This window comes from Perca fluviatilis, chromosome 14 (assembly GCF_010015445.1).
Source record: "Perca fluviatilis chromosome 14, GENO_Pfluv_1.0, whole genome shotgun sequence".
NCBI classification, from domain to species: Eukaryota; Metazoa; Chordata; class Actinopteri; order Perciformes; family Percidae; genus Perca; species Perca fluviatilis.
In genome coordinates, this window is record NC_053125.1 from 36,064,744 (window position 1) to 36,088,946 (window position 24,203).

The 24,203-nt window shown below is 38.7% G+C and overlaps 1 protein-coding gene and 3 pseudogenes across 1 annotated transcript; 1 reads left to right on the top strand and 3 right to left on the bottom strand.

The window, feature by feature from the left end:
* LOC120573498 overlaps window positions 1-6,149 on the bottom strand; it is a 35,872-nt pseudogene extending 29,723 nt beyond the window's left edge.
* LOC120572754 overlaps window positions 1-24,203 on the top strand; it is a 572,223-nt pseudogene that overhangs the window by 524,151 nt on the left and 23,869 nt on the right.
* The window catches only part of LOC120572791, a 363,596-nt pseudogene that overhangs the window by 103,406 nt on the left and 235,987 nt on the right, over window positions 1-24,203 (bottom strand).
* On the bottom strand, window positions 13,484-23,888 carry LOC120573499 (zinc finger protein 239-like). Its single transcript, XM_039823257.1, has 5 exons — window positions 23,857-23,888; window positions 23,608-23,760; window positions 15,622-15,790; window positions 13,628-14,226; window positions 13,484-13,511 (listed from the first exon to the last, which is right to left on the bottom strand). Exons 1-5 carry the CDS (start codon window positions 23,886-23,888, stop codon window positions 13,484-13,486), a joined length of 981 nt encoding a protein of 326 aa, XP_039679191.1.

The following is a 24,203-nucleotide window of genomic DNA, read 5'->3' on the forward strand; positions in this document are numbered from 1 at the left end:
TAGCTGTGTTGTTATATTCTGATCTTCTCTCCACATTGAAGGCTGACCAGCAGTAACTTGATCTTCTGAACACCATGGATGTTACCCTGGATCAGCTGGACGGTTTTCTGCTTTTCCTCAGAAAACTCGACTTTACACTTCTTTGCAATGTTCATTGACATTTTTTTTGCCGATTTTTATTTTTTTTAAAACAAAAGCTGTTTTGAAGCTGTTTTACCACAATGTACACACAGTGTGAAGGTGAAGGTGAAGGCCCAAAGGCGACCATTTAGTGTTTGCTGTGATGAATGATGACATTGGCTGCTCTGCGTAAACGTTAAGAGGTTTAAAGATGTTTCGGTTGGAAAACGTAGGCATGTTTGTTTGTTTGTTTGGTAAAAACTTTGCTCTCATCTTTTGAAACATATTACATGTTTTTAAACTTTTTTTTTGCCTGACAGAAAGTCAGTCTAATTTTCATTTTAGGAATACATGTTTAAGGACATTTATTAATCTGACATCTGTAGAATAACGTCTATGATTCATTTGTTTTAAATGTCTGGAAATGTTGAACAACTAAATGCAAAATAAATGAAATAAAACAAGGCCACATGCTGATTATTAGTGACTTGATTTGATGGATTAATTATTCCTGCTGTCTGTGTTTTAACTCCTAATTAAAAAGTAACATTTCCATCCACTAAAAGATCTGTTGTTGCTGCTGACAGACTCAGATTATTATTAAGTGTCTGACAACATTACCTCCAGAGATAGAGCTTTTAGTTAAAGAGTAAGATCCTTTTAGTTTAACATGAAACAGCCCCAAAATCATATCTCCACCAGACTCCATGTAAATAATCAGGACTTTTAGCGTGTATAGAGCCAGCATATCTCCACCAGACTCCATGTAAATAATCAGGACTTTTAGCGTGTATAGAGCCAGCATATCTCCACCAGACTCCATGTAAATAATCAGGACTTTTAGCGTGTATAGAGCCAGCATATCTCCACCAGACTCCATGTAAATAATCAGGACTTTTAGCGTGTATAGAGCCAGCATATCTCCACCGGTCCGTGTACTTTTTCGTTCATTCGATTTTCATTTCATAAACAGACTTAAAAAACAATCACAAAAATAAAATCACTCGGAAATAGAAATGAAAAAAGGTTTGTTTTTTCATATTCAGAGACCGGATGTTGTCATTTCCAAGGCAACAGCGCCATCATAGCCTACCAGTGTTGCTTTTAGCCCAGGCTAAAATTACTTTGGAAACCTGTGCTCTTGATAATGCTTGGGGGGAATTTTATTTCATAATGCCACATGTATTTATTCCCCTCTCTCCCTGCCTCCCTCTGACTCTCTGTCTCTACCCGCCGCAGACAACTTCGCCCCAAGAGAGTCGAACCAGCTGAGGAAACAGACTTTCAGTTCACGGCTGTAACGTCACCGTTACGCCACCGTTAACAATCCCAAACGTTCTGTTGCTGATCTGGCAGAGAGTCACCGGCGGTTCGGGATCAGATCATGGGGATCAGACCTCCGGTGCTGGGTCTATTCTAATATTAGCTGCTGCTGCAGCTAGCTAGCAGATAGCCACCAGCCCTGTGACCTCGGTCCCCACGGTTCGCTCCCCGGTGTTGACTGACTCTGGTCCGTCTGCAGAGCTGGCGTTACCCGCTCTAGCTGAGCTGGGAATCTGCCACGCTCGTGATTTATTCATATTTTATTTGCAGATAGTGATATGCTATGATGCACTGATGTCAGGCAGGCTTGCTGCTGCTTTTAGTCTGAGTCTGTGAGATAACCAAACTTCCCTTAAATATAACGTGCATATAAATAGATGGAATAAATAAAAGTCCCTCGAAATACATAGTAAAACATACATGTATTTAGGCTATTGAACTATTATGACTAAAGCCTGTATTTCATGATCTATTTCATAGCCATATGTATATTTATGTAAAGGGGGGCAAAAAACGGAAGTTATAGGCTACAGATTCCCTCAGCTGCAGCAGGGACATTCTAAAACGCTTAACGTGAAAAAGCTTAACTTTAATGTACCTAAACAATGTTCAATCAAATATCAGTCAGTTATCAGTCAGATAACGTCCATAACGACTTTGGGTTAGATTTTTTGATCACTGTTTATAAACAGTAAAAAATCGCTTAACGTGAAAAAGCTTAATGGTTAACCACGTTAAGCTTTTTCCTTACAATTTCCCTTAATGAAGCAGAAACCCTTAATGTCAGCTAACGTCCATAATAATTGTACTCTGGGTTAGATTTTTGACAGTTTTCAGTGGTTATGAGGAGCAATATGAGAGAGAAATTTGGTAATCCTTGATCATTGCTCATTGATCGGTAGAGTGCGCGACGCCAGCTCTGCAGAGTCAGTCCCGAGCGAACCGCGGGGACCGAGGTCACAGGGCTGGTGGCTACCTGCTAGCTAGCTGCAGCAGCAGCTAATATTAGAATATTAGACCCAGCACCGGAGGAGGTCTGATTCCCATGATCTGATCCGAACCCCCGGTGACTCTCTGCCAGATCAGCAACGGCGCAGCAACAGAACGTTTGCTGGGATTGTTAACGGTGGCGTAACGGTAACGTTACAGCCGTGAACCGAAAGTCTATTTGCTCCGCTGGTTCGATTGTCTTCGGGCGAAGTTGTCTGCGGTGGGTAGAGACAGGGAGGCAGGGAGAGAGGGTAATAAATACATGTGACATTATGAAATAAAATTCCCCCCAAGCATTATCAAGAGTATAGCTAGGTTTCCAAAGTAATTTTGGCCTGGGCTGAACACTGGTAGGCTAGGCTGGCGCTGTTGCCTTGGAAATAACAACATCCGGTCTCTGAATATGAAAAAACAAGCCTTTTTTCGTTTCTGTTTTCGAGTGATTTTATTTTTGTTATATAAAATAGAAAATGAAAATCACAGCATATTTTAAATTTCTCCCATCCCATTTCGACCATGAAAAAGAAAAAACGCATTGTATTTCAATTTCAAATATCGTATTTTAAAACGAAAATCAAATAACCATTCGTTTTTTGTTTTTTAATACCCGTTTATGAAATGAAAATCGAATGAACGAAAAAGTACACGGACCTCCACCAGACTCCATGTAAATAATCAGGACTTTTAGCATGTATAGAGCCAGCATATCTCCACATGTAAATGGATAAAATAAGGGTTTATGGTCCGTGTACTTTTTTGTTCATTCGATTTTCATTTCATAAACAGGTATTGAAAAACAAAAAACGATTATTTGATTTTTGTTTTAAAATACAACATTTGAAATTGGAATACAAGGTGTTTTTTCCGTTTCATGGTCAAAAGGGGATGGGAGAAATTTAAAATATGCTATGATTTTCATTTTCTATTTCATATAACAAAAATAAAATCACTCGGAAATAGAAATGAAAAAAGTCTTGTTTTTTTATATTCAGAGACCGGATGTTGTCATTTCCAAGGCAACAGCGCCAGCCTAGCCTACCAGTGTTGCTTTCAGCCCAGGCTAGAATTACTTTGGAAACCTGTGCTCTTGATAATGCTTGGGGGGAATTTTATTTCATAATGTCACATTTATTTATTTCCCTCTCTCCCTGCCTCCCTCTGACTCTCTGTCTCTACCCGCCGGAGACAACTCCGCCCCAAGAGAGTCGAACCAGCTGAGGAAACAGACTTTCAGTTCACGGCTGTAACGTTACCGTTACGCCACCGTTACCTATCCCAGCAAACTTTCTGTTGCTGCCGTTAAACTTGCTGATCTGACAGAGTGTCAGATCATGGGGATCAGACCTCCGGTGCTGGGTCTAATATTCTAATATTAGCTGCTGCAGCTAGCTAGCAGCTAGCCTCCAGCCCTGTGACCTCGGTCCCCGCGGTCCGCTCCCCGGTGTTGACTGACTCTGGTCCGTCTGCAAAGCTGCATTACCCGCTCTAGCTGAGCTGGCAATCTGCCGCGCTCGTGATTTATTCATATTTTCTTTTCTTTGCAGATAGAGATATGCTATGACGCACTATGCCAGGCAGGCTTGCTAGTTGCTTTTAGTCGGAGTCTGTACAAAACTTCCTTAAGTATAATGTATATAAATAGACAGAATAAATAAAAGTCCCCGGAAATAAATAAAAGTAAAACATGTGTATAGGCTATGGAACTATAATGACTAATGCCTATGTTCATATATTGCCTATTCTAACACTGGAATAGGCAGCATGTTGAAGGTAACACAATCAGCATTCACTTTAAACATCTGTTTACCGTAACCATAATCACACACACACACTTTCCAAACCAAGCGTATGGAGGGAATTTGCCGCTGGGAGCTGATCAATAAGCAGATAGATCCGGTTAACAAGTTCCAAGCTCCTGAGCCTCTCCACAGCTCGGTAATAATCATCTGTGTTCAGCTCCGGTCTGTTTGTTTGGATCAGAGGGAAAGTCGGCCACACTTCTGCTCTCAGAAAGAATGAAGCTCCACTACATTTAGAACGGCTTGGCTTTCTCCCATTTTAGAACAAGGTCAACAATGGGAGCAGCTGGCAGACACACACATACTAATACTTTCTACAGACACACACACACTAATACTTTCTACAGACACACACATACTAATACTTTCTACAGACACACACATACTAATACTTTCTACAGACACACACATACTAATACTTTCTACAGACACACACATACTAATACTTTCTACAGACACACACATACTAATACTTTCTACAGACACACACACACTAATACTTTCTACAGACACACACATATTAATACTTTCTACAGACACACACACACTAATACTTTCTACAGACACACACACACTAATACTTTCTACAGACACACACATACTAATACTTTCTACAGACACACACATACTAATACTTTCTACAGACACACACACACTAATACTTTCTACAGACACACACATACTAATACTTTCTACAGACACACACACACTAATACTTTCTACAGACACACACATACTAATACTTTCTACAGACACACACATACTAATACTTTCTACAGACACACACACACTAATACTTTCTACAGACACACACATACTAATACTTTCTACAGACACACACATACTAATACTTTCTACAGACACACACATACTAATACTTTCTACAGACACACACACATACTAATACTTTCTACAGACACACACATACTAATACTTTCTATCTTTTTCTCTTTGTTAGAGAGAGAGAAAAAAAAAAAAAAAAAAAAAAAAAAAAAAAAAAAAAAAAAAAAAGAACAACAAACAAAGGAACGTTTCCCTCCAAAACAAACGGGGGTCGAATGTGAAGCTAACTTCAGCGTCGTTGATGCAACAACACATGAATATGAACTACTAGCTAGCCTGCTACATTACATTACATTACATGTCATTTAGCTGACGCTTTTATCCAAAGAGACTTCCAGTTAAGTGCTTTCAACCCTGGAGGTGTAAACTCCAGACAACAAGTATTAAGATCAAGTCCATTAGCTTTAAAGGTCCCATGGCATGAAAATGTCACTTTATGAGGTTTTTTAACATTAATATGAGTTCCCCCAGCCTGCCTATGGTCCCCCAGTGGCTAGAAATGGTGATAGGTGTAAACCGAGCCCTGGGTATCCTGCTCTGCCTTTGAGAAAATGAAAGCTCAGATGAGCCGTTTTGGAATCTGCTTGTTATGAGGTCATAACAAGCAAGGTTACCTCCCCTTTCTCTGCTTTGCCCGCCCAGAGAATTTGGCCAACCCATGAGAGAGAGACATCATGGCTTTCAAACTAGAAAAGGGGCAGTTGGTCAAGGCCACACCCCCACCCTCCACCTTGCCCCTCCCACTCTCCTCCTCAATAGCTTCAGACACAGAAATGGCACATCATAAGGAAAGCTGATTGTGGGACTGGCTCTAGTGGCTGTAGTTCTGCACCAAAGCTGAATTTTGGGAAAGAGACTTCAGATACAGTATTAGGGGACCACTAAGGTCTATATAAAAGCATCCAAAGAGCACCATGTCATGGGACCTTTAAATAAGCTAAACTACAAAGAGCCATATGAAAGAGTAGCTATAGCTCTTTTTTTTTTTTTTTTTTTCTGAGTGCCGTGTAAAAGAGCAGTTCTTAAAGTGTTTAGCTGAGTGTGTGCGGGTTTACCTGGAGCTCTGTCTTCTTAAAACTCACTAATAACAAACAGCACAGCTATCCCGCCGCCAGCCACACATCCCAGTCAAACAATGAGACTTCCGCTTCCTCCCAGTCCGGGTTTTTCTATTTCTTCTTCTTCTTCTTCTTCTTCCTCTTCTTCTTCTTCTTCTTCTTCTTCTTCTTCTTCTTCTTCTTCTTCTTCTTCTTCTTTTAGTTTTTTTGGCAGATTACTACTTTTGTATTATACCGCCACCAACTGTACAGGAGTGTATACCATGAACTTCATAGAAACGTCATAGAATCTAGGCTTGTATTAATTCAAAACAAACAAACAAAACACATTAAAAAACAACTATATTCTTTTAACTAAACCAGTATTATGAAAAGAAAAAATAAATAGTCTTTCCCTTGCCATACCCTGTTCTTCAAGAATATCATGTATTGCGTTCTCTCCTTCCATTTCCTGCCAGTGTATTCTACTATCATTGTACTTCTTACACACAAAAAGCACATGTTCTACATCTTCCTTGTCTTGGCATTCTATGCATAAGCCATTACTAGAACCTATTATTTGTAAGGTAGCATTCAATCCTGTGTGCCCTAATCTAAGTCTGGTATAGACCACTTCTTCCCGTCTGTATAATCTTAGTGAAGTAACCCTTTTCCCGGTCACAGTCTTCTGTGATTTATGATAGTGTCTAGCATTAACCTCAACCTCCCATTCAGTTTGCCATCTTTGCATATATTCAGACTTAATTATGGATTTGGCTTCACCCTTCCCGAGTGGGACATTAATTCCTATACATTTGTTTTTCAGCATCTTTTTCGCAATTTTATCAGCCTCTTCGTTTCCTTTAAGACCAATATGTGCTGGAACCCAACAAAACTGAATAGTGATTCCAAGGTTCCTGAAATGCAATAGTAAATGTTTAATTTCTATAATCAAATCTTCTCTTGATGAATGACCTGTATCTAGGCTATGAATTGCTGCCATGGAATCTGTACAAATCACAGCTCTCACTGGTTTAACCTCTTCAATCCACCTAAGAGCTGTTATTATCCCAGTCATCTTAATAGAATATACAGAAAGAAAATTATTTAACCTATATCCATCTCTTTTATTAAATTCCGGAATAAACAACCCAATCCCACAATGACCATTTTGTGGATCTTTTGAACCGTCTGTATATATTTTAACATATCCATAGAATGTCGATTTTATAAAACCCTGGCAGTATGCTGCAAAACTTTGTTCATTTGGATACTCTCTCTTTTCTTCCAACAGTTCATTGTTAACCTCTGGTGATGGAAGAATCCATGGGGGAATAGCACTTAGAACATGTGATGGACTAAATTTCATATCTTTAATTCCATATTGTTCTGCTATACTGTTGATGTTCCATCCAAACCCTTGTGATTTTGTTTGATATTCCCAGCAACCTAACCCAGTACGTCAGAGACAATTTATCATACCTCAAACTAAGAGGAGATTCCTCTGATTCTACTAATAAAGCACACGTAGGGGTTGTTTTTATAGCTCCTAAAGCAAGACTTATAGCTTTGAATTGAATCGTCTCTATTTTCCTTAAAGACGTTTTGCATGCTGAACTATAAACTATATATCCATAGTCTATGGTAGATCTTATTAAAGCTTTATATATGTACATTAAAGACTTTATGAGTTTATCTGCTCCCCAACACTGTCCCGTTATCATCCTCATTAGATTTAGAACCTATTTACATTTTGTTTCAATATGGTCTATATGATGGTTCCATGTAAGACGTTCATCCAACCATATCCCCAAATATTTAAATTTCTTCTCTCTTTCAATTAATTGATTGTACAACATAACAACATAATCCTTGTTTAAGATATGGAAAACTTAAATCCCCAATCATTACCCCATTGTTCTATTGCTTGTATATCCCTCTGAACACTTCTTGTTATGTATGATATATTGCGTCCCTGTTTCCATATTACAGCATCATTTGCATACACCAACCCTTCATTCCTTTCCCCTAATTTTTCAAATATGTCATTTACCATAATATTGAATAATATGGGACTAATAATATTTCCTTGAGGAATTCAGCTGTCAATCATAAACTCTTTACTTATGCCTTTACCAACTCTGACCCTAATTGTACGTTGTGACAGAAAGTCTAATATATAATTATACATTCTCCCACTGATTCCCATTATATCTAATTTAATTAATAGTCCCTCTCTCCACATGGTGTGTCATACACTTTTTCAATATCTAAAAACACTGCCACCATGACCTCTTTCATAACTAGAGTCTTCTCTATCTCATTACTGAGCTTAACTAAAGCATCAGTAGTTGATTTGCCTTTTCGGAACCCTGTCTGATACTTTTTTAATGGACATTTATATTCAAGATAGTAATTCAACACTCCACTACTATTTTTTCCATGAATTTTCCTAAATGGGATGTCAAAGCAATGGGTCTATAATTCTCTGGATTGCTAGAATCCTTTCCTGGTTTAGGAAATGGAAGAATGGTTGCATCTTTCCATACTTTTGGTATTTTGCCTTCATTCCATATCTTGTTAAATAATTCAAGAATTTTTTCCAAAAGTTTATCAGGCAGATTTCTAATCATTGCATAGCATATATCATCACATCCTGGAGAAGAGTATCCTGTATTACCTAAAGCCATTTTAAGTTCTGATAAACTAAATTCAACATCTAAGACAGACATATTTCCCTCTCTGATATTAAGAATGTCTGTGTTAGCATTCAGAATATCGTCCTTTCTTTTGTTAACACACTCATCCAAATGGTTACCTCTATGAATCTCTGCAAATTTGCCTCCAAGTAAATTAGCTTTGTCCATATCTGATATTGCTGTATTTTGTCCGTCAATTAGGACAGGGATTTGTGGGGGCTTATATTTACCTATCATCTTTTTAACCATCATCCACATCTTATTCAGCGTTGTTTCTCCTCCAATTGTCGAACAAAATTGTCTCCAAGATTCTTTTTTAGCTTCTTTGATAACTTTCCTAGCCATCGCCTTTTTCCTTTGATATTCCATAAGAGTATCCATATTAAGCGTTTTGCGCAACATTTTAAAAGCTCTATTTCTTTCTTTAAAAACTTCCATACATTTAATATTCCACCATGGAACAGCAGTTTTTCCTCTTTGGCTCATATTGTTAGGAATACTCCTAACTTGCTGCTGCAATGATAACCATACTCAACCTTCGATTCATGTCATCAATACTTTGTTCTATGTCTTCAGGCATGTCATTTAATCCATCTATACACCATTTAGAAAATGTCTTCCAATTTGCCTTCTTAAAACACCATCTATGAAGGGTATAAAGTTCTTCCCTCTTAAAATCAATATGTACACTACATAGTAGTCAGGGTTTTTCAGATTAAAAGTTTAAAATGAAAGAAGGCCGCCGCCTGGAGGTCAGGAGGGAAACAACAGATCCACATTCAGTTCATTAATCAGTTAGTGGTGGACTGGAACTGAGGACATTTACTCAAGTACTGGACTTAACTCCAGGTAATGGTACTTTACTTGAGTATTACATAATATACAGCATTTTAATAACTAAAATAATGTAGAAGTATAAAGTGAAATTAAAAAAATATAGATTAATTTTGATCATTTTCATTTATTTCTCCACCAGACTCCCTTGAATTAAAACAGAAATGTTATTGTGAAGTCCTTGTACGTTATTCTCTGGCGCTACCCGAGCTGGATATGTCCTCCGGTAAGAGAGTCGCTGCAACCTTCGCTTTTAGTTCAACACATTTATTGATATCCAAATCCAGCAGTGAATAAAGTGGTTGTGGCTTGTAATAGTATGTGTGTGTGTGTGTGTGTGTGTGTTTTTTTCTGTAAGATAAGGAAATACAGAATACAGTATAAATATAACCTGTGCATAATGAATGCACATACTGTATATACAGATTAAAGAGCAATAAATAACAAATCACTCTGCAATATACATAATTATATGCAATGTACATAATTGCTATGCAATAAATAGTTGCTGTGCAAACAACCAAATAATTCTGGATAGTAATGGGAATCAATAGAACCCAATGCAGTGAAGAATATAGGTTTAATTGTGTCCTTATATCTATTGGCCACTAGATGGCGCTCTAAGACCCCAAATGGAACATAGCAGTAGCATTCAGGTCCAATAGTCATGTTGACTACACAAACAAAGATACATGCAACACCAGCATGGACATAAAACTGGACTTACATTCTTAATAACGCACACAGCAACACAACAGAAGCTTATACACGTGACAACTTTAGGAGCAGCTGTACTCACGTCAGCAGCAAACTACAAAAGGAAATGGCAAAGTTGTGCATGTGCACAAATGCATGAGTCCAAGGAGTGACGTAGGCTCATCAGTCCAGCAGGGAGTTTTCCACAGTTATGATTATTAAACACACTTATTTCAAAGCCTTGTCCAAATCATTCCACACGTTCAATTCCTTTTTTCCAGAGTTACCTGCAGAGGTGTCAAAAGTATTCACATTCATTACTCAAGTAGAAGTATAGATACTAGGGTTTGAAAAGACTTTTGTAGAAGTTGAAGTATCAACTCAAGCTTTTTACTCAAGTAAAAGTGTAAAAGTACTGGTTTCAAAACTACTTAAAGTATAAAAGTAAAAGTAATGTAAGGCAGAGATCTTCAACGGGGTCCTCAGAGTCATTGCAGGGGGGCCTCCAAATTATTGTACATTTTTGAGTCTTTAAAAAAAATAAAAATAAAATGCCTTAACATAATTCCAACATATTATTAGCAAATATAAATTCCCACTGATGATAGGCTTACTGGCCTATAGGTTAGGTAGTCACTAAGATATCAGCCCACAGATACAGTTAATCCTAGATTTACTGTGCCACATATGTAACATTAAAATATGATTTATAAAATCATGCCAACAATTAATATTTTAATAGCTTATGAAAAAAAAGGTATGCAAGAAGGCTTTAGGTTACCCTAACAGTTATTGTAGGCCCAGTTTAATATGCAACTTAATTTCATACAATATGTAGGGGGTCCCTGCTACATCTCACTTTAAGTTAAGGGGTCCTTGGCTTAAAAAACGTTCAAGACCCCTGATGTAAGGGGGAAAATGCCATTAAGGACAACAGCGGGGACAAAATCATATGACTATAATAATGTTACAGTATATTAAAATCATACCTGCAAACTCAGAAGGGCTAAAAAAGGTGACACGTAGGCTACATCTCTTCTGTGTTTTTCAGACAACGGCAGCTACAGTCTGGTGTTAGACTCCTCTCCAGTGAAATACAGACACACTTTTACACCGTTTAGCTCTCAGCATTTTACCGTGTTTACTCCAGCTGCTAGCTAACGCTAGGCTAACCTGCTTCCAACTGTAGTGTTGACTAGCGTCCCGTGCGCGATAGTACGAATCCCACTATGGCCACGCCAAGACCCGCCCTTCAATAGCGTTCACACACTACTATTGGCCAGGCGTCCATGCTTACATGTACAGGTCCTATCCCCTGACCAATCCCCTAACCCTAACCTTAACCACTCGAGGTGAAATGCCTAACCCCAACCAATTGAGCTGCTTCGTAGGGCGGGTCTTGGCGTGGCCATAGCGGGATTCGTAATTTTGTCCCGTGCGGCGATGTTCAGTTCCCTCTAACGTCCGTTTTCGGAGCATCGCGCAGGCATTTAAGTGGCACCTAAATAAGGCACCGAAATCCGTGTTGCAATTCGGTCCGGTAGATAACGGTCGTTAAGGCACCGGTGGCGTATTAGCACCGGGTCTGTGCAGGTGCGATGGATCGCGTACAAACCAATAGGGTGTCGGAATGGTATATGTTTATACTTCTCATCCAACCAAAATCAAAGTCACTCCCTCCGGATGGAGCGATCTGGTTAGGTTTTTTTGTGTGTTTTTTTGAACGATGACTGACGAGCTGGAATGAAAACAAACCGAACTGAAATGTGAGTAACGAGGCTATTTTTAAAATGTAAGGAGTAGAAAGTACAGATAATTGCGTGAAAATGTAAGGAGTAGAAGTAAAAAGTATGCTGTAAAATAATTACTCCAGTAAAGTATAGATACCCAAAATTTCTACTTAAGTAAGGTAACGAAGTATTTGTACTTCGTTACTTGACACCTCTGGTTACCTGAGTATTAAATATTGTGTACAGCCTTTCTATAATTAAAATAATGTGGACGTATAAGGAGAAATGACAAAATACAGATTCATTTTTAGCATTTTACTTCATTTTTTCACCAGACTCCATTTAATTAAAACAGAAATGTTATGATTATTAAAGACACTTCATTCAAAGTGGACAGAAACACAATTAAACTACCAAAAGCCATCTTGATTCATCTTTCCACTGTTCCAACAATCATCACTCTGGTTTGGTTGAATTAAACCCTTAATTCACCCATTTACATGTGGAGATATGCTGGCTCTATACACGCTAAAAGTCCTGATTATTTACATGGAGTCTGGTGGAGATATGCTGGCTCTATACACGCTAAAAGTCCTGATTATTTACATGGAGTCTGGTGGAGATATGCTGGCTCTGTACACATTAAAAGTCCTGATTATCTACATGGAGTCTGGTGGAAATATGATTTTGGGGCTGTTTCATGTTAAACTAAAAGGATCTTACTCTTTAACTAAAAGCTCTATCTCTGGAGGTAATGTTGTCAGACACTTAATAATAATCTGAGTCTGTCAACAGCAACAACAGAACCTTTAGTGGATGGAAATGTTAGTTTAAACACAGACAAAGCAGGAATAATTAATCAATCAATCATCAAATCAAGTCACTAATAATCAGCATGTGGCCTTGTTTTATTTCATTTATTTTGCATTCAGTTCATCAACATTTCCAGACATTTAAAACAAATGAATCATTGACCTATTCTACAGATGTCAGATTAATGAATCTCCTTTAACATGTATTCCTAAAATGAAAATTAGACTGACTTCCTGTCAGGCAAAAAAAAGTTTAAAAACATGTAATATGTTTCAAAAGATGAGAGCAAAGTTTTTACCAAACAAACAAACAAACATGCCTACGTTTTCCAACCGAAACATCTTTAAACCTCTTAACGTTTACGCAGAGCAGCCAATGTCATCATTCATCACAGCAAACACTAAATGGTCGCCTTTGGGCCTTCACCTTCACACTGTGTGTACATTGTGGTAAAACAGCTTCAAAACAGCTTTTGTTTTTAAAAACAAATAAAAATCGGCAAAAAAAGTGTCAATGAACATTGCAAAGAAGTGTAAAGTCGAGTTTTCTGAGGAAAAGCAGAAAACCGTCCAGCTGATCCAGGGTAACATCCATGGTGTTCAGAAGATCAAGTTACTGCTGGTCAGCCTTCAATGTGGAGAGAAGATCAGAATATAACAACACAGCTATCAGGGCATGAGGAGGAGGCAGGAGGAAACAGCTTGGCTCAGAAACATGTTCACTACGAGGCAGTGTGAATGAGCTGGTGAGATTTAAGGTTACTACTCCAAGAAAAAGTTTTCCCACATTGTTCACACCAGTACGGCTTCTCTCCAGTGTGAATGCGCTGGTGGGTTTTAAGGTTACTACTCTGAGAAAAAGTTTTCCCACATTGATCACACCAGTACGGCTTCTCTCCAGTGTGAACACGTCGGTGGATTTCAACATCTCCTTGAGCGGTGAACGTTTTCTCACATAAATCACAGCTGTAAGGTTTATCTCCAGTGTGAATGCGCTGGTGTGTTTTAAGGTGACCACTCTCAGAAAAAGCTTTTCCACATTGTTCACAGCTGTACGGCTTCTCTCCAGTGTGAATGCGTTGATGTAATTTTAGGTTACCCTGTTGTGTAAAAGCTGCCCCACACTGATCACAGCTGTACGGCTTCTCTCCAGTGTGAATGCGTTGATGGTTTTTTAGGTTACCCTGTTTTGTGAAAGCACCCCCACATTGATCACAGCTGTAAGGCTTCTCTCCAGTGTGAATGCGTTGATGTGTTTTTAGGTTACTCTGTAGTGTGAAAGCTGCCCCACATTGATCACAGCTGTGTAGATTCTCTCCAGTGTGAACTCTCTGATGAATCTTTAAATATCCAGATGTTGTGAAGGATTTGTCACAGTGTTGACAGTGGTGACGTTTGTGTCCCTCTCCTCCTCTCCGTTTCTATAGCAACAGACAGAGAGAGAGAGAGTTAGTGAACTACTTTCTTTAAACCCTGAACTTGCTCGCTCACTCACAATTTTCACTCTTCATACAATACATTCATGAAAATATATGCCAGTTGCAGACATGTTATTAAGGAAGCAAATGTACTCTTCATAACTTCAATGAGGAAACACGTTTTTTTTTAAATAAAAAAAATAAAACATTTGTATACTCTTCAGTTACATCCCAGTCAAATCTTTTGAAATACATACGTTATTTATTTTTTATTTTTTTGGGGGGGGTCTTTTGCCTTTATTATAGTGACAGTGGATAGATATGAAAGGAGGAGAGAGATGGGGGATGATACGCAGCAAAGGGCAGCAGGTCGGATTCGAACCCGCTGCAGGACTCAGCCAACAAACGCTCTTACTGGGTGAGCTAGAGGTCGCCCCAAATACATACATTAATTGATGTCAAAATGAAGGTAAAGTTGTTCTGGTTGGAGACTACTATGAAAGCCATCGGGCTCAGTAGTGTGGACATGAGGTGTAAACGTAGCAAAAGATATTCATTTTAAAAACTAAACGTAGTAGTGTAAATGTAGCCCAAGTCTCATGTTAGTAGCATGTTAAATAGTGTTAGGTAACCCCCCCCCCAGGCTTACAGAACTGGTTTGTTGGCAAGTTACCAAATGGCCGTTAACGAGGTATTTAGTTTTTTTCCAACCAGAGGGGTATTGCACAAAAGTAGAATTTACATATAAATCCAGGATAAAGTGAGGCTTGACCTAGTCTGATCAGAGCATCCTGGCATCGAGCCAGACTGAGGAGGAGCAACCGCAAGTTGTGCATACTTTACACAGAGTGAGCAGCAGCTTCTTCTGGAAGTTTGATGAAGTGAAACACATTATTTGTAAAGAAGAAACACGGCCGCTGTAATGAACCAGCGAGAGAAAGCGTGGCAGAAGATCGTGAACCGCCTGAATGCGTTATAATCATACCATTCAAGGAGTTAGGCTACTAATCATTTACACACATTAACAGTTGTAGCTAGGGCTGCACAATATCTCCTAAATATTGAGTTAACTTGAAACGGGTAAACCTCGTATCCGATTTGTGACTCAAATCCGTGATCCAAACCGAACCGTGTGTTTGGTGATCCATTGCACCTCTACTATTTTACATGTATGTATATGCATGAGCATATTGCAATATGGAGAGTCATTTATATATAAATCCTAAAAGACATTTGTGAAACCCTCTGTGTGCATTCATTAATATTGAGATTAGATTTCTGGGACTCTTCAGTCTGGAGTAACCTCTTTCCTTCACTCACCTCCTTCTTCTTCTTGCTCCCTCGCTCCTCTGAGTCTCCCGAGGCCTCACTGACAACGTTCCTCTTGCCCTCCTTCTTCTTCTCCTCCTTCTCCTTGTGTTTCTGCATGTACTCGGCGATATGGTCGGGACCGTCCAGGTTGTCTTGCGACTCCCATGTGTTATCCTCACTGGAAAGGTGAGTGCAGACAGAAGAAAATCTCCTCAGGCTTTGTTTTTAGGCAATACATTCTCACTCTAATTGCTAATTCATATTATTCATTTTTTTCTATTGCCATTTTGCAAGAAAAAATAAATCTGTATCATAGGTGTGATTGGCATAGGACAAAACTAAATATAAAATATATACGGCGCACCCATGACGCGGCGACAGCACCCCCCCCCCCCACCACCTATCCTTTTAGGGATAGGCTATATACTGTTTGTTTTTCTTTGAAATGTTTTCATTTAACTGTGTGGTCATTTAGAAGGCTTTATTGAATGCATCTGCCAGACTGTTAACCTGCAGACTCAGCATGTGTTCTTTATGAGATGTGTAATAGTACCGTTGATGGGTGATTTAGCAAATACAAGCACTTTAGGTTGTAGGTTTTTAGGCAAAATTAGAACTCTTTAAACTGATTTGATCTGAATATCTTCTTCACACTGTCTGGAAACAACAACTAATAGTGACTAGGACCATACTATTTGAGAATATACAGACTTTTGTTGGTTGCTCCAAATACCTGAGGAAGAATGTCATTAGCACCACATAATAAAATTAACTGTTTTCATTGAAAAGGAAGCTACTGTAAATTGTGGCCAAGGTATTGTATATATACAATTTCACATGATGTTTTTATGAAATCATGTGTTTTACTGTAGTTTTTTAAAAACTATTTGTCTTAGTCATTGTCACGTTAAACCCTTGTGTTGTCTTGCCTTGTCCTTCCGGGTCAAAATTGAAAATTCACTTTTTTAAGCAATTTTTCTGGCGTGTTTGTCACTTTTTGCAATTTTTTATTTTTTTTTACGTTTTTGTCAAAAAAGCTTTCTAAGCTTTCTTTATCCATGGTCAATAAACCAAATTTATATGAGATTATACCTATTTTTTTAGGTAAAAAAGTAGAAATTATAATTATTTTGACTAACAGTTAAGATCAGAGGATGTTGAGTGGATCACAGACTAGTGTAAGTTAAAGTTTAGTCAGGATACTGTTTTAAAACCATTTCAACTTTTTTTTCAAATGCTATCAAATTGAATATAACAAACAGAAATTCAATGAAAGTTATTAATTTTACCTGCATATAACGTTGTATGGAACCCATAAAACATATCCATGCATCCATGTTAATTTTCTGCAATTTGGTTGAAACCCATATTTCTGATATAAAAAACTTTTTCGAAAGGAGCTATTTACCACTTCAAAAAAATCTATGTTGGAACGTGAGGACGCTGGTGTGAATATCGCCGCTTCACAATCCACGAAACTGATATTTTGTTGTTTTTTCTAGTAAATGAAGTACCCTTAATTTAATTAAGTTTTAGATTAGGTGTTGGTCATTGTCAACACCTTTCTATCCCTTGCTGTGACTTATCAATTCTGGACTCGGTGCTGCTGCCAGCCTGTGTAGCGTACCTACGTTACTTGATCAACTGTTAGCTTCAGCTGGCTAACGTTAGCTGTCAACCTCCCGACTAACTGTTACCGCAAGCTAGTGATCTAGCGAGGATTATCCCTTCAGACCACAGTGGACTTCAGTGGACTCTCCATCCAAACTCCCGACTGCACCTTGGTCTGCCATGACTGCCGGACTCTCTCAAGTACGTCTACTCCCTGTCTCCGCCGATCACCTGCTAGCTTTGAGACACCTGGTCAGCTGTCAGCGCTCGCCAGCTAGCTTCTGTTAGCTTCCACCGATAATCAGATTTGTTCAGGTCTTATCAATGACCAATCGGCTATCCTAACCTTAACCACTCAAGGTCAAATGCCTAACCCCAACCAAATGACCACTATGGCCACGCCAAGCGGGTCCTGGCATGGCCATGGTGGTATTCGTAATTTTGCGACCCGGTCATTATGTTTATCAATACCCGACCAGTGCCATGCCAAATACAGATCAAGGCTGCAGGTGGAGGACGACTTGTGTTTATTTCTCTCTGCTGTGCAGCCCCACATCGAACATCGAATCAAAAGCGCGGCCTCCTCGTTCCCACTGATTAAACTGAACCTCAAAGTTGTGTTGTCCTGAATGCATTGGTTGGGACATAGAGTTGATGCCGCTCTTGTAGCACAAATTATGTGAATGGTGCATTTTGTTTGTTGTTTAAATCTGAGGCTTTATGTGGCTGAAATCGTAAAAGAATGTGATGAAAATATGTGAATCTGTTCGATCTGATATCTAGTGATGCACCAAAATGAAAATTCTTGGCCGAAGCCGAAAACCAAAAAAAGAGGAAACCAAGACCGAAAACCGAAACCCCGAAAGAAATTAAGGCAATTATTAGTACCATTATATTTATGGCTATGACTGTGTACTAACTTTACTAAAATCAAGGCTGCAATTGTATAAATTAATATTAAAGTTTAATTAAAAAAATATCTAGCATTGATCAGAGAGCTATCCATTGTGCTGATTTAGTTCGAGACGATGTGCATCTTCTTCAAATGTGATCTTAAGGCCCAGACACACCGCGCTGATTTCAGCCGGCGGGTGTAGGCGGCGGTAGCTTTGGCGCTGATTACACACGTTAAGCATGTTTTGATGACTTGTGGACAGGACTACTGTTCAGTCATTTTAAAAGTAGCCTCAATTAGGCCTGCATGAAGTTGGAAATGATTTGCTGTTGCAAAGAATCGTTTATGAATGCACTTTTTAAAAAGTTGTGGAAATAAAATGTCTTCAAATACAACATTACATTTTTTTTACATTTTGTCAGTGGTTATTGAAAGTTATTGCCTAGAACACACAAAAGATGGCATTTACTGCAGAGGCGTGTGTGGGATAGGGCAGGCGGACGGGATTTAGGGGAAGGTGCTTACCTACTCTAAGGGGAGGCTCATATTCACCCAATCTGAAAACCCCTGGTGTAGATTATTTGCAATTTGTATCTCAGGACCAAGAACTCCAAGTATTAATATTATAGACTCATACTTACTCTGAGAACCCCTTCCATTTCAGCAGAAACTCTACTCTTCCCTTCACCACTCTGTGGTCCAAAATCTTCTCCACGTCATACTCCTCCTCTTCCTCCTCTGCTGCTGCTGCAGGCTGCTCCTCCTCCTCCTCCTCCTCGGCCTTCTTTCCTGCTACGGTGGCCAGCTTGACGTCTGCTGAGGGCTCCTTTGGTAGACCCAAGGGGGAAACATGCAGAGATTATGATACAAGGGTTAGAAGAACTAATGGGAGGTGGGAGTGAATTATAGTTGATCATGTTTTACAGTTTTTTTCAATTGCTAAACGACAGTGGGCACAACTGGAGTCACATGTGCAAAACGCTAACTACAGTCAGCACAGCAGCAGTTCATGTGGACCCAACTCTAGTTCGTTTTTCATTGCTTTAACACAGTTTTCAAAACTCTACACACTTATCCCATGACTTTAACCACAATGTGCACAACACTGTAGATTTACAGCACTTTGTTCAAATGCTAACACACTGCTGTCAAAACTGTTAACCACACATTCAAAACAGAATAGATTTCAGTCTGGTGCCTATCAAACACTGCTGATTGCAATTTTAGCTGAAAGCCTAAGCAGGTGTCTTGTTTTAGACTAGTTAGTGAACATATACGGTATTTATACAGAGAAAGCTCAGAAAGCCTTTTTTTGTATACAAACACCAAATAAGAATGACACAATTATACACTGTACTGTTTGAGAGAAACAGGTAAAAGAGCAAAGATTCCAACATGTCCAGGTAAGATGTCTGAGGTTATGTACACAGCTATAAAAAGTGAAAAACACTATATCTTTACAATAGTAAAACTGGGTTCTTACTGTTTTTCAGAAAGTAATGGAGGTGAAAGCAATAGAAACACCACATTCATTTGTATTTAGAGATGATGAAGACATCCAATGTGATGAAGAAAACTTGCCACATGATGCTGGAGAGAGGCAGGATTAGTCACACTATTCTTTGGTACTGTTACGTATGTACCTTTACTTTTTTTTCCCCAGTAATTCCATAAATTACTAGAGACAAAATACTTAATTGAAGAAAATGCTGATTTTCATTCCTTCTTGTTTACCTTGGGTAAAAATTGGTATGCTATACAATCTATATTTTTTCCTTAAATAAACTGTTGAGTAGTGTCAAGTCCCTCAAATTGTTCAAACTGTAAAGATGAAAAAGTTTGTAATTTCTGTATTGGTGTTTGATGCTAGTGTTTTTACCCTCAGTGATGATCTCTCTCTCTCTCATGCCATGATGTCTCTCTCTCTCTCTCATGGGTGGGCCAAATTCTCTGGGCGGGCAAAGCAGAGAAAGGGGAGGTAACCTTGCTCCTTATGACCTCATAAGGAGAAGATTCCAGATCGGCCCATCTGAGCATTTTCTCAAAGGCAGAGCAGAGGCCTGTACTACAAATCCAGATCAACATGTTCTGGATTTTTTTCAGTTATCCGGCTTCACCTAACCTAACAACCGCGTCCCGCATAACGTGCGTCACGACGCTGGTTAACAACTAGTTCAGTTAACCATCAGGGTTTCCCAATCCAGGGGCGCTAGCCACGTTCACATCAAAGAGACGGGGTTTCACAGCACGACCAATCACAAACATCTACCAGAGCTGCATGTTTTATATAAGAAGAGCAAATTATAATTCTACATAAATATGAAGAACACAGACTCGGTTTTACAGGCAAAACACAATACAGTCGCTGCTTCCTAAAACAGGAAGGAAAGCTGGCAAAAAAAATAGGCAACGCTGTAGATTCATAAATCACAACTCTTATCAATATCACTTCCCCATCAGTCAGGACCAAGATCTGATCATAATTACACTTGTGCTTTCCATAAACTGTCATTGCTTTAGCCTATTATTTCAGTTGCAACCCTGGCAGTGGTAAGTGATTGTGAGAGAAAATAAAAATATAAAAACATAATTCAAACTGATGGCGCATTGCGCTCAAGAAGCCAACAAATAGCTGATATGTAATTCCCTCCCATTAAAATATATGTATTTCATAAAAATACCCATCAGGGAATGTTAATGAGGGTTGTCAGCAGGGCTCAACATAAAAAATAATCCCCATTGGCCCCCGGGGCCAGTAGATCAGAGTTTTGCAGGCCCCTTCTACATTTTTACTAGCCCTGAAAGAAATATCATAGGTGTGATTGGAAAAGGACAAAAAAGCAGTAAAGTATATGCCGCACATATGCTTTAGAAAATGGTTCTGACCAGCTAGCCACTGCCACTGGATGTTGTGCCTTTAGCAGCAAAGCTAGACCAGGGGTCATCAACCACATTTTTCCAAGGGCCAGAATTTTTTTAAGCAGACACTCCAGGGACCAGACTTTAAAATAAAGAAAATAAAATTATACCTAATACGCATCTTCTTGTTTGATATTTTCACTTTCTTACTAAATTAATGCTATATTCTTTACATGTATTAGTGAAAGCAAACCCCTAAAAACATGGAAAATCCATAATGATAACTAGATAGGCTACTTAACTAGAAAATGATCTAAGAGTAGTCCTGTAACGTGGACTTTTTACCGGAGAAAACAACAGATTTTCTTCTGATCATCAGGATAACGGTCGTTCTCCTCTTCACCGCCGAGGGTCCCCTCTGCCCTCACAACGACAGCTGATTGGACGGGAAGTTAACAGCAACCAATACAATAAAAGTAGGTCAAGATATTTAAACAAAAACAAAAAAAAACTGTATTTTACTGTAACACTGAAGACACATTCAATATGAATTATTTAACGGTTACAAAAAAAAACGGAAACATGATATAATATAGAGTATAGATAATTAAATCAACCTGTCATATGTGTAGTAATAACAATAACTGAACTTTTCTTTCTTAAATATTATTTAAATATTTAAAATCCAGCATATAGAAAGTGTGTGTGTGTGTGTGTGTGCGTGTGTGTGTGTCTTGTGTTATTATTGTATGGAATAATTGTTTAAGTTTTGATGAATGTTATCAAACTCCAATAACAAAACTATGAATATTTCTGTGAAAACTCCAGATGAAAACATGATAATAAACCAGATTCTCTTTCTCTCTCTTCACCTGTTCAACATTTTGATTTCTTCTGTGCATTTTAGTTCCATCAGTTCATTAGTCTGTTTTGAGTTTTGAATGTCCTGCAGTTTTCTCTCAGTATTAACCAAGAACCAAGCTGGAATGTCAGCCCAAAGCCCTATTCGCACAGGACTAGTATTACCAGGGGACCTCTTGTAGTTTAGAAATTACCCCCACACGTTTGTGTTTCTTGTGGCGCATTCACACGGGATAACTGAAGTCTGTATTTTACTCAAATTTACAGACATTATCCCCCGAATATGATGTCAAAACTTTTCATTTATAATTGACAACGCAGCCAATTAGACCCCAAATCACAGCGATGCCGATTCGCACGGGACTAATATTATCACAGGACCTCCGTTTTCGGCGAAATATGGTAGGTCATTTGCGGGGGAATTATTACTTTACAAATTACAGACATGACCGATTCGCACGGGATTAAGATCACAGACAACCTCCGCAATTATTACAAATGACTGGAGGTCACCAGGTAATACTTATCCCGTGCGAATAGGGCTCAAGTCAACATCTGTAGGAGGAACCAATGAAAACCAGCAGCAGATGTGGAGCAACTCTCTGAATGGGATCATGAATTCAAACTAACCCTCAAACTTCCAACTTTTTGATGAGACCCTGAATGTGACAGAGACCTTAAAGTCTCTTGGAGCGGTTTGGCTGCAAGACTTTAAAGTCACAAGTTCAAATCCAGCTGTGGTCCCTTTGTTACACGCTCCTCCATTTATTTTATTATTCTTAAAATGTAAGTCCTTTTAGGATTACTCATCCCCGTTTTTGGTGCTATTATTTTTTTTTTTACATTTTTGGTGCTTTTCGGCATTTTTTTTGCTTTACTTTTATTTTTTTTCGCTTTTTTCAATGTTTTTGGCACTTTGTTTTAACATTTTGGATGCTTTACTCAATGTGTTGCCACTTTTTGGACGTTTTTTACGATGTTTTTGTCACTTTTTCAGACAATTTTGAAATTTTTTTGTCAGCCTTTATCCAACATTTTTGGTGCTTTTCTCAACATATTTGTCGCTGGCTGAGGAACTTTTTTTGCCAAACTTTTTTTTGGGGCTTTATGGGGCTTTAAAATGTAAGTGAGAAGACTACAGTATATGAGACATGCAATAATACAGTCAGAATATTTGACTTTTTCTCTTAAATAAACACATGTCAATAATCTCTACATGTCTAAATGTTAAGGGGAAGATTAAAAAAGAGAAATTGGATCTGTGAATTCTCACAGAATCACAATTTAATTCATATCTCGCTACTTAGTCAGAATCTTATTAAGCTGGAGTCCCAGTCTCTGTCACAATGATCATACATGTGATGTTTAAGGCTTATTGGCAGACATCCATTTCAAATGTAGCCAATGGCGTCAGAGACTATTTAGAAGGTGTATAGAGAGTCTTTTCTCCATGTCCACTCAAGTTTCTCAGATTGCTCTCTAGTAACATTTGGGTGGTCCAGGTCATTCGCAAGGCTACTTTTACTTTATATATATATATATATATATATATATATATATATATATATACACATACATACAGTACAAACAAAATGGTCCAAAAACCAGATGCTACAGCAGGACATTTGTAACCTTTACATTTTTCTAATAAGGAATGTAACAGTAAATTTCCAAGCCTGTACTTTGTTACTTTTACTTGAGTAAAGAAGTTAAATCAGTACTTCTACTTGAGTAAGAGAGTATTGTGGCCATCTCTGCTGAACACGGACCTGAACATGGCTGCTATCAGAGTCCCAGTCTGCTGCTGCTCTTCTGGGGACCTTGGTGCTCCGCTGCTCCTGGTTCTGGTTGTCCTCCTCCATTCCTCTCTGGTCCTGAGATCCAGCAGATCTCCACTGGGGCTGCTGGACTCACTCTGGATTCTGTTCAGGACAAATCAAAGCCCCCAGAGATATTCAGGAGCTGCTGTCTCCTCTCGTTTTCCTCCCATCCACACACAACTAAAACAACAGGCTGACAACTCAAAGCAGCGGCTGGAAAACTGGTCCATCTCCTTCCTAGCTACAACATGAACTCACAGTAGTTTGGAGAAAACAGCATTATATTAAACTGGGAATAAATCTAAAGGTAAAAACAAACGCTGGCTTTTTGGTGTGTACCCTTCACAATAAAAGCCCAGCTTAAATTCACTCAGAGCATTTCACTAACAGGAAACTCAATAAAAAGTGATTCTGCTGACACTAGATATCAAACCAAAGCTACCCACTATATCTGATTAAAGTGCTGCGAGCTGTAAGTTCACCACTTCTACAGAAGGCCAAAGATGACGTCATCTCGGAGACAGCTGTCTTCCTGTCTCACTCAG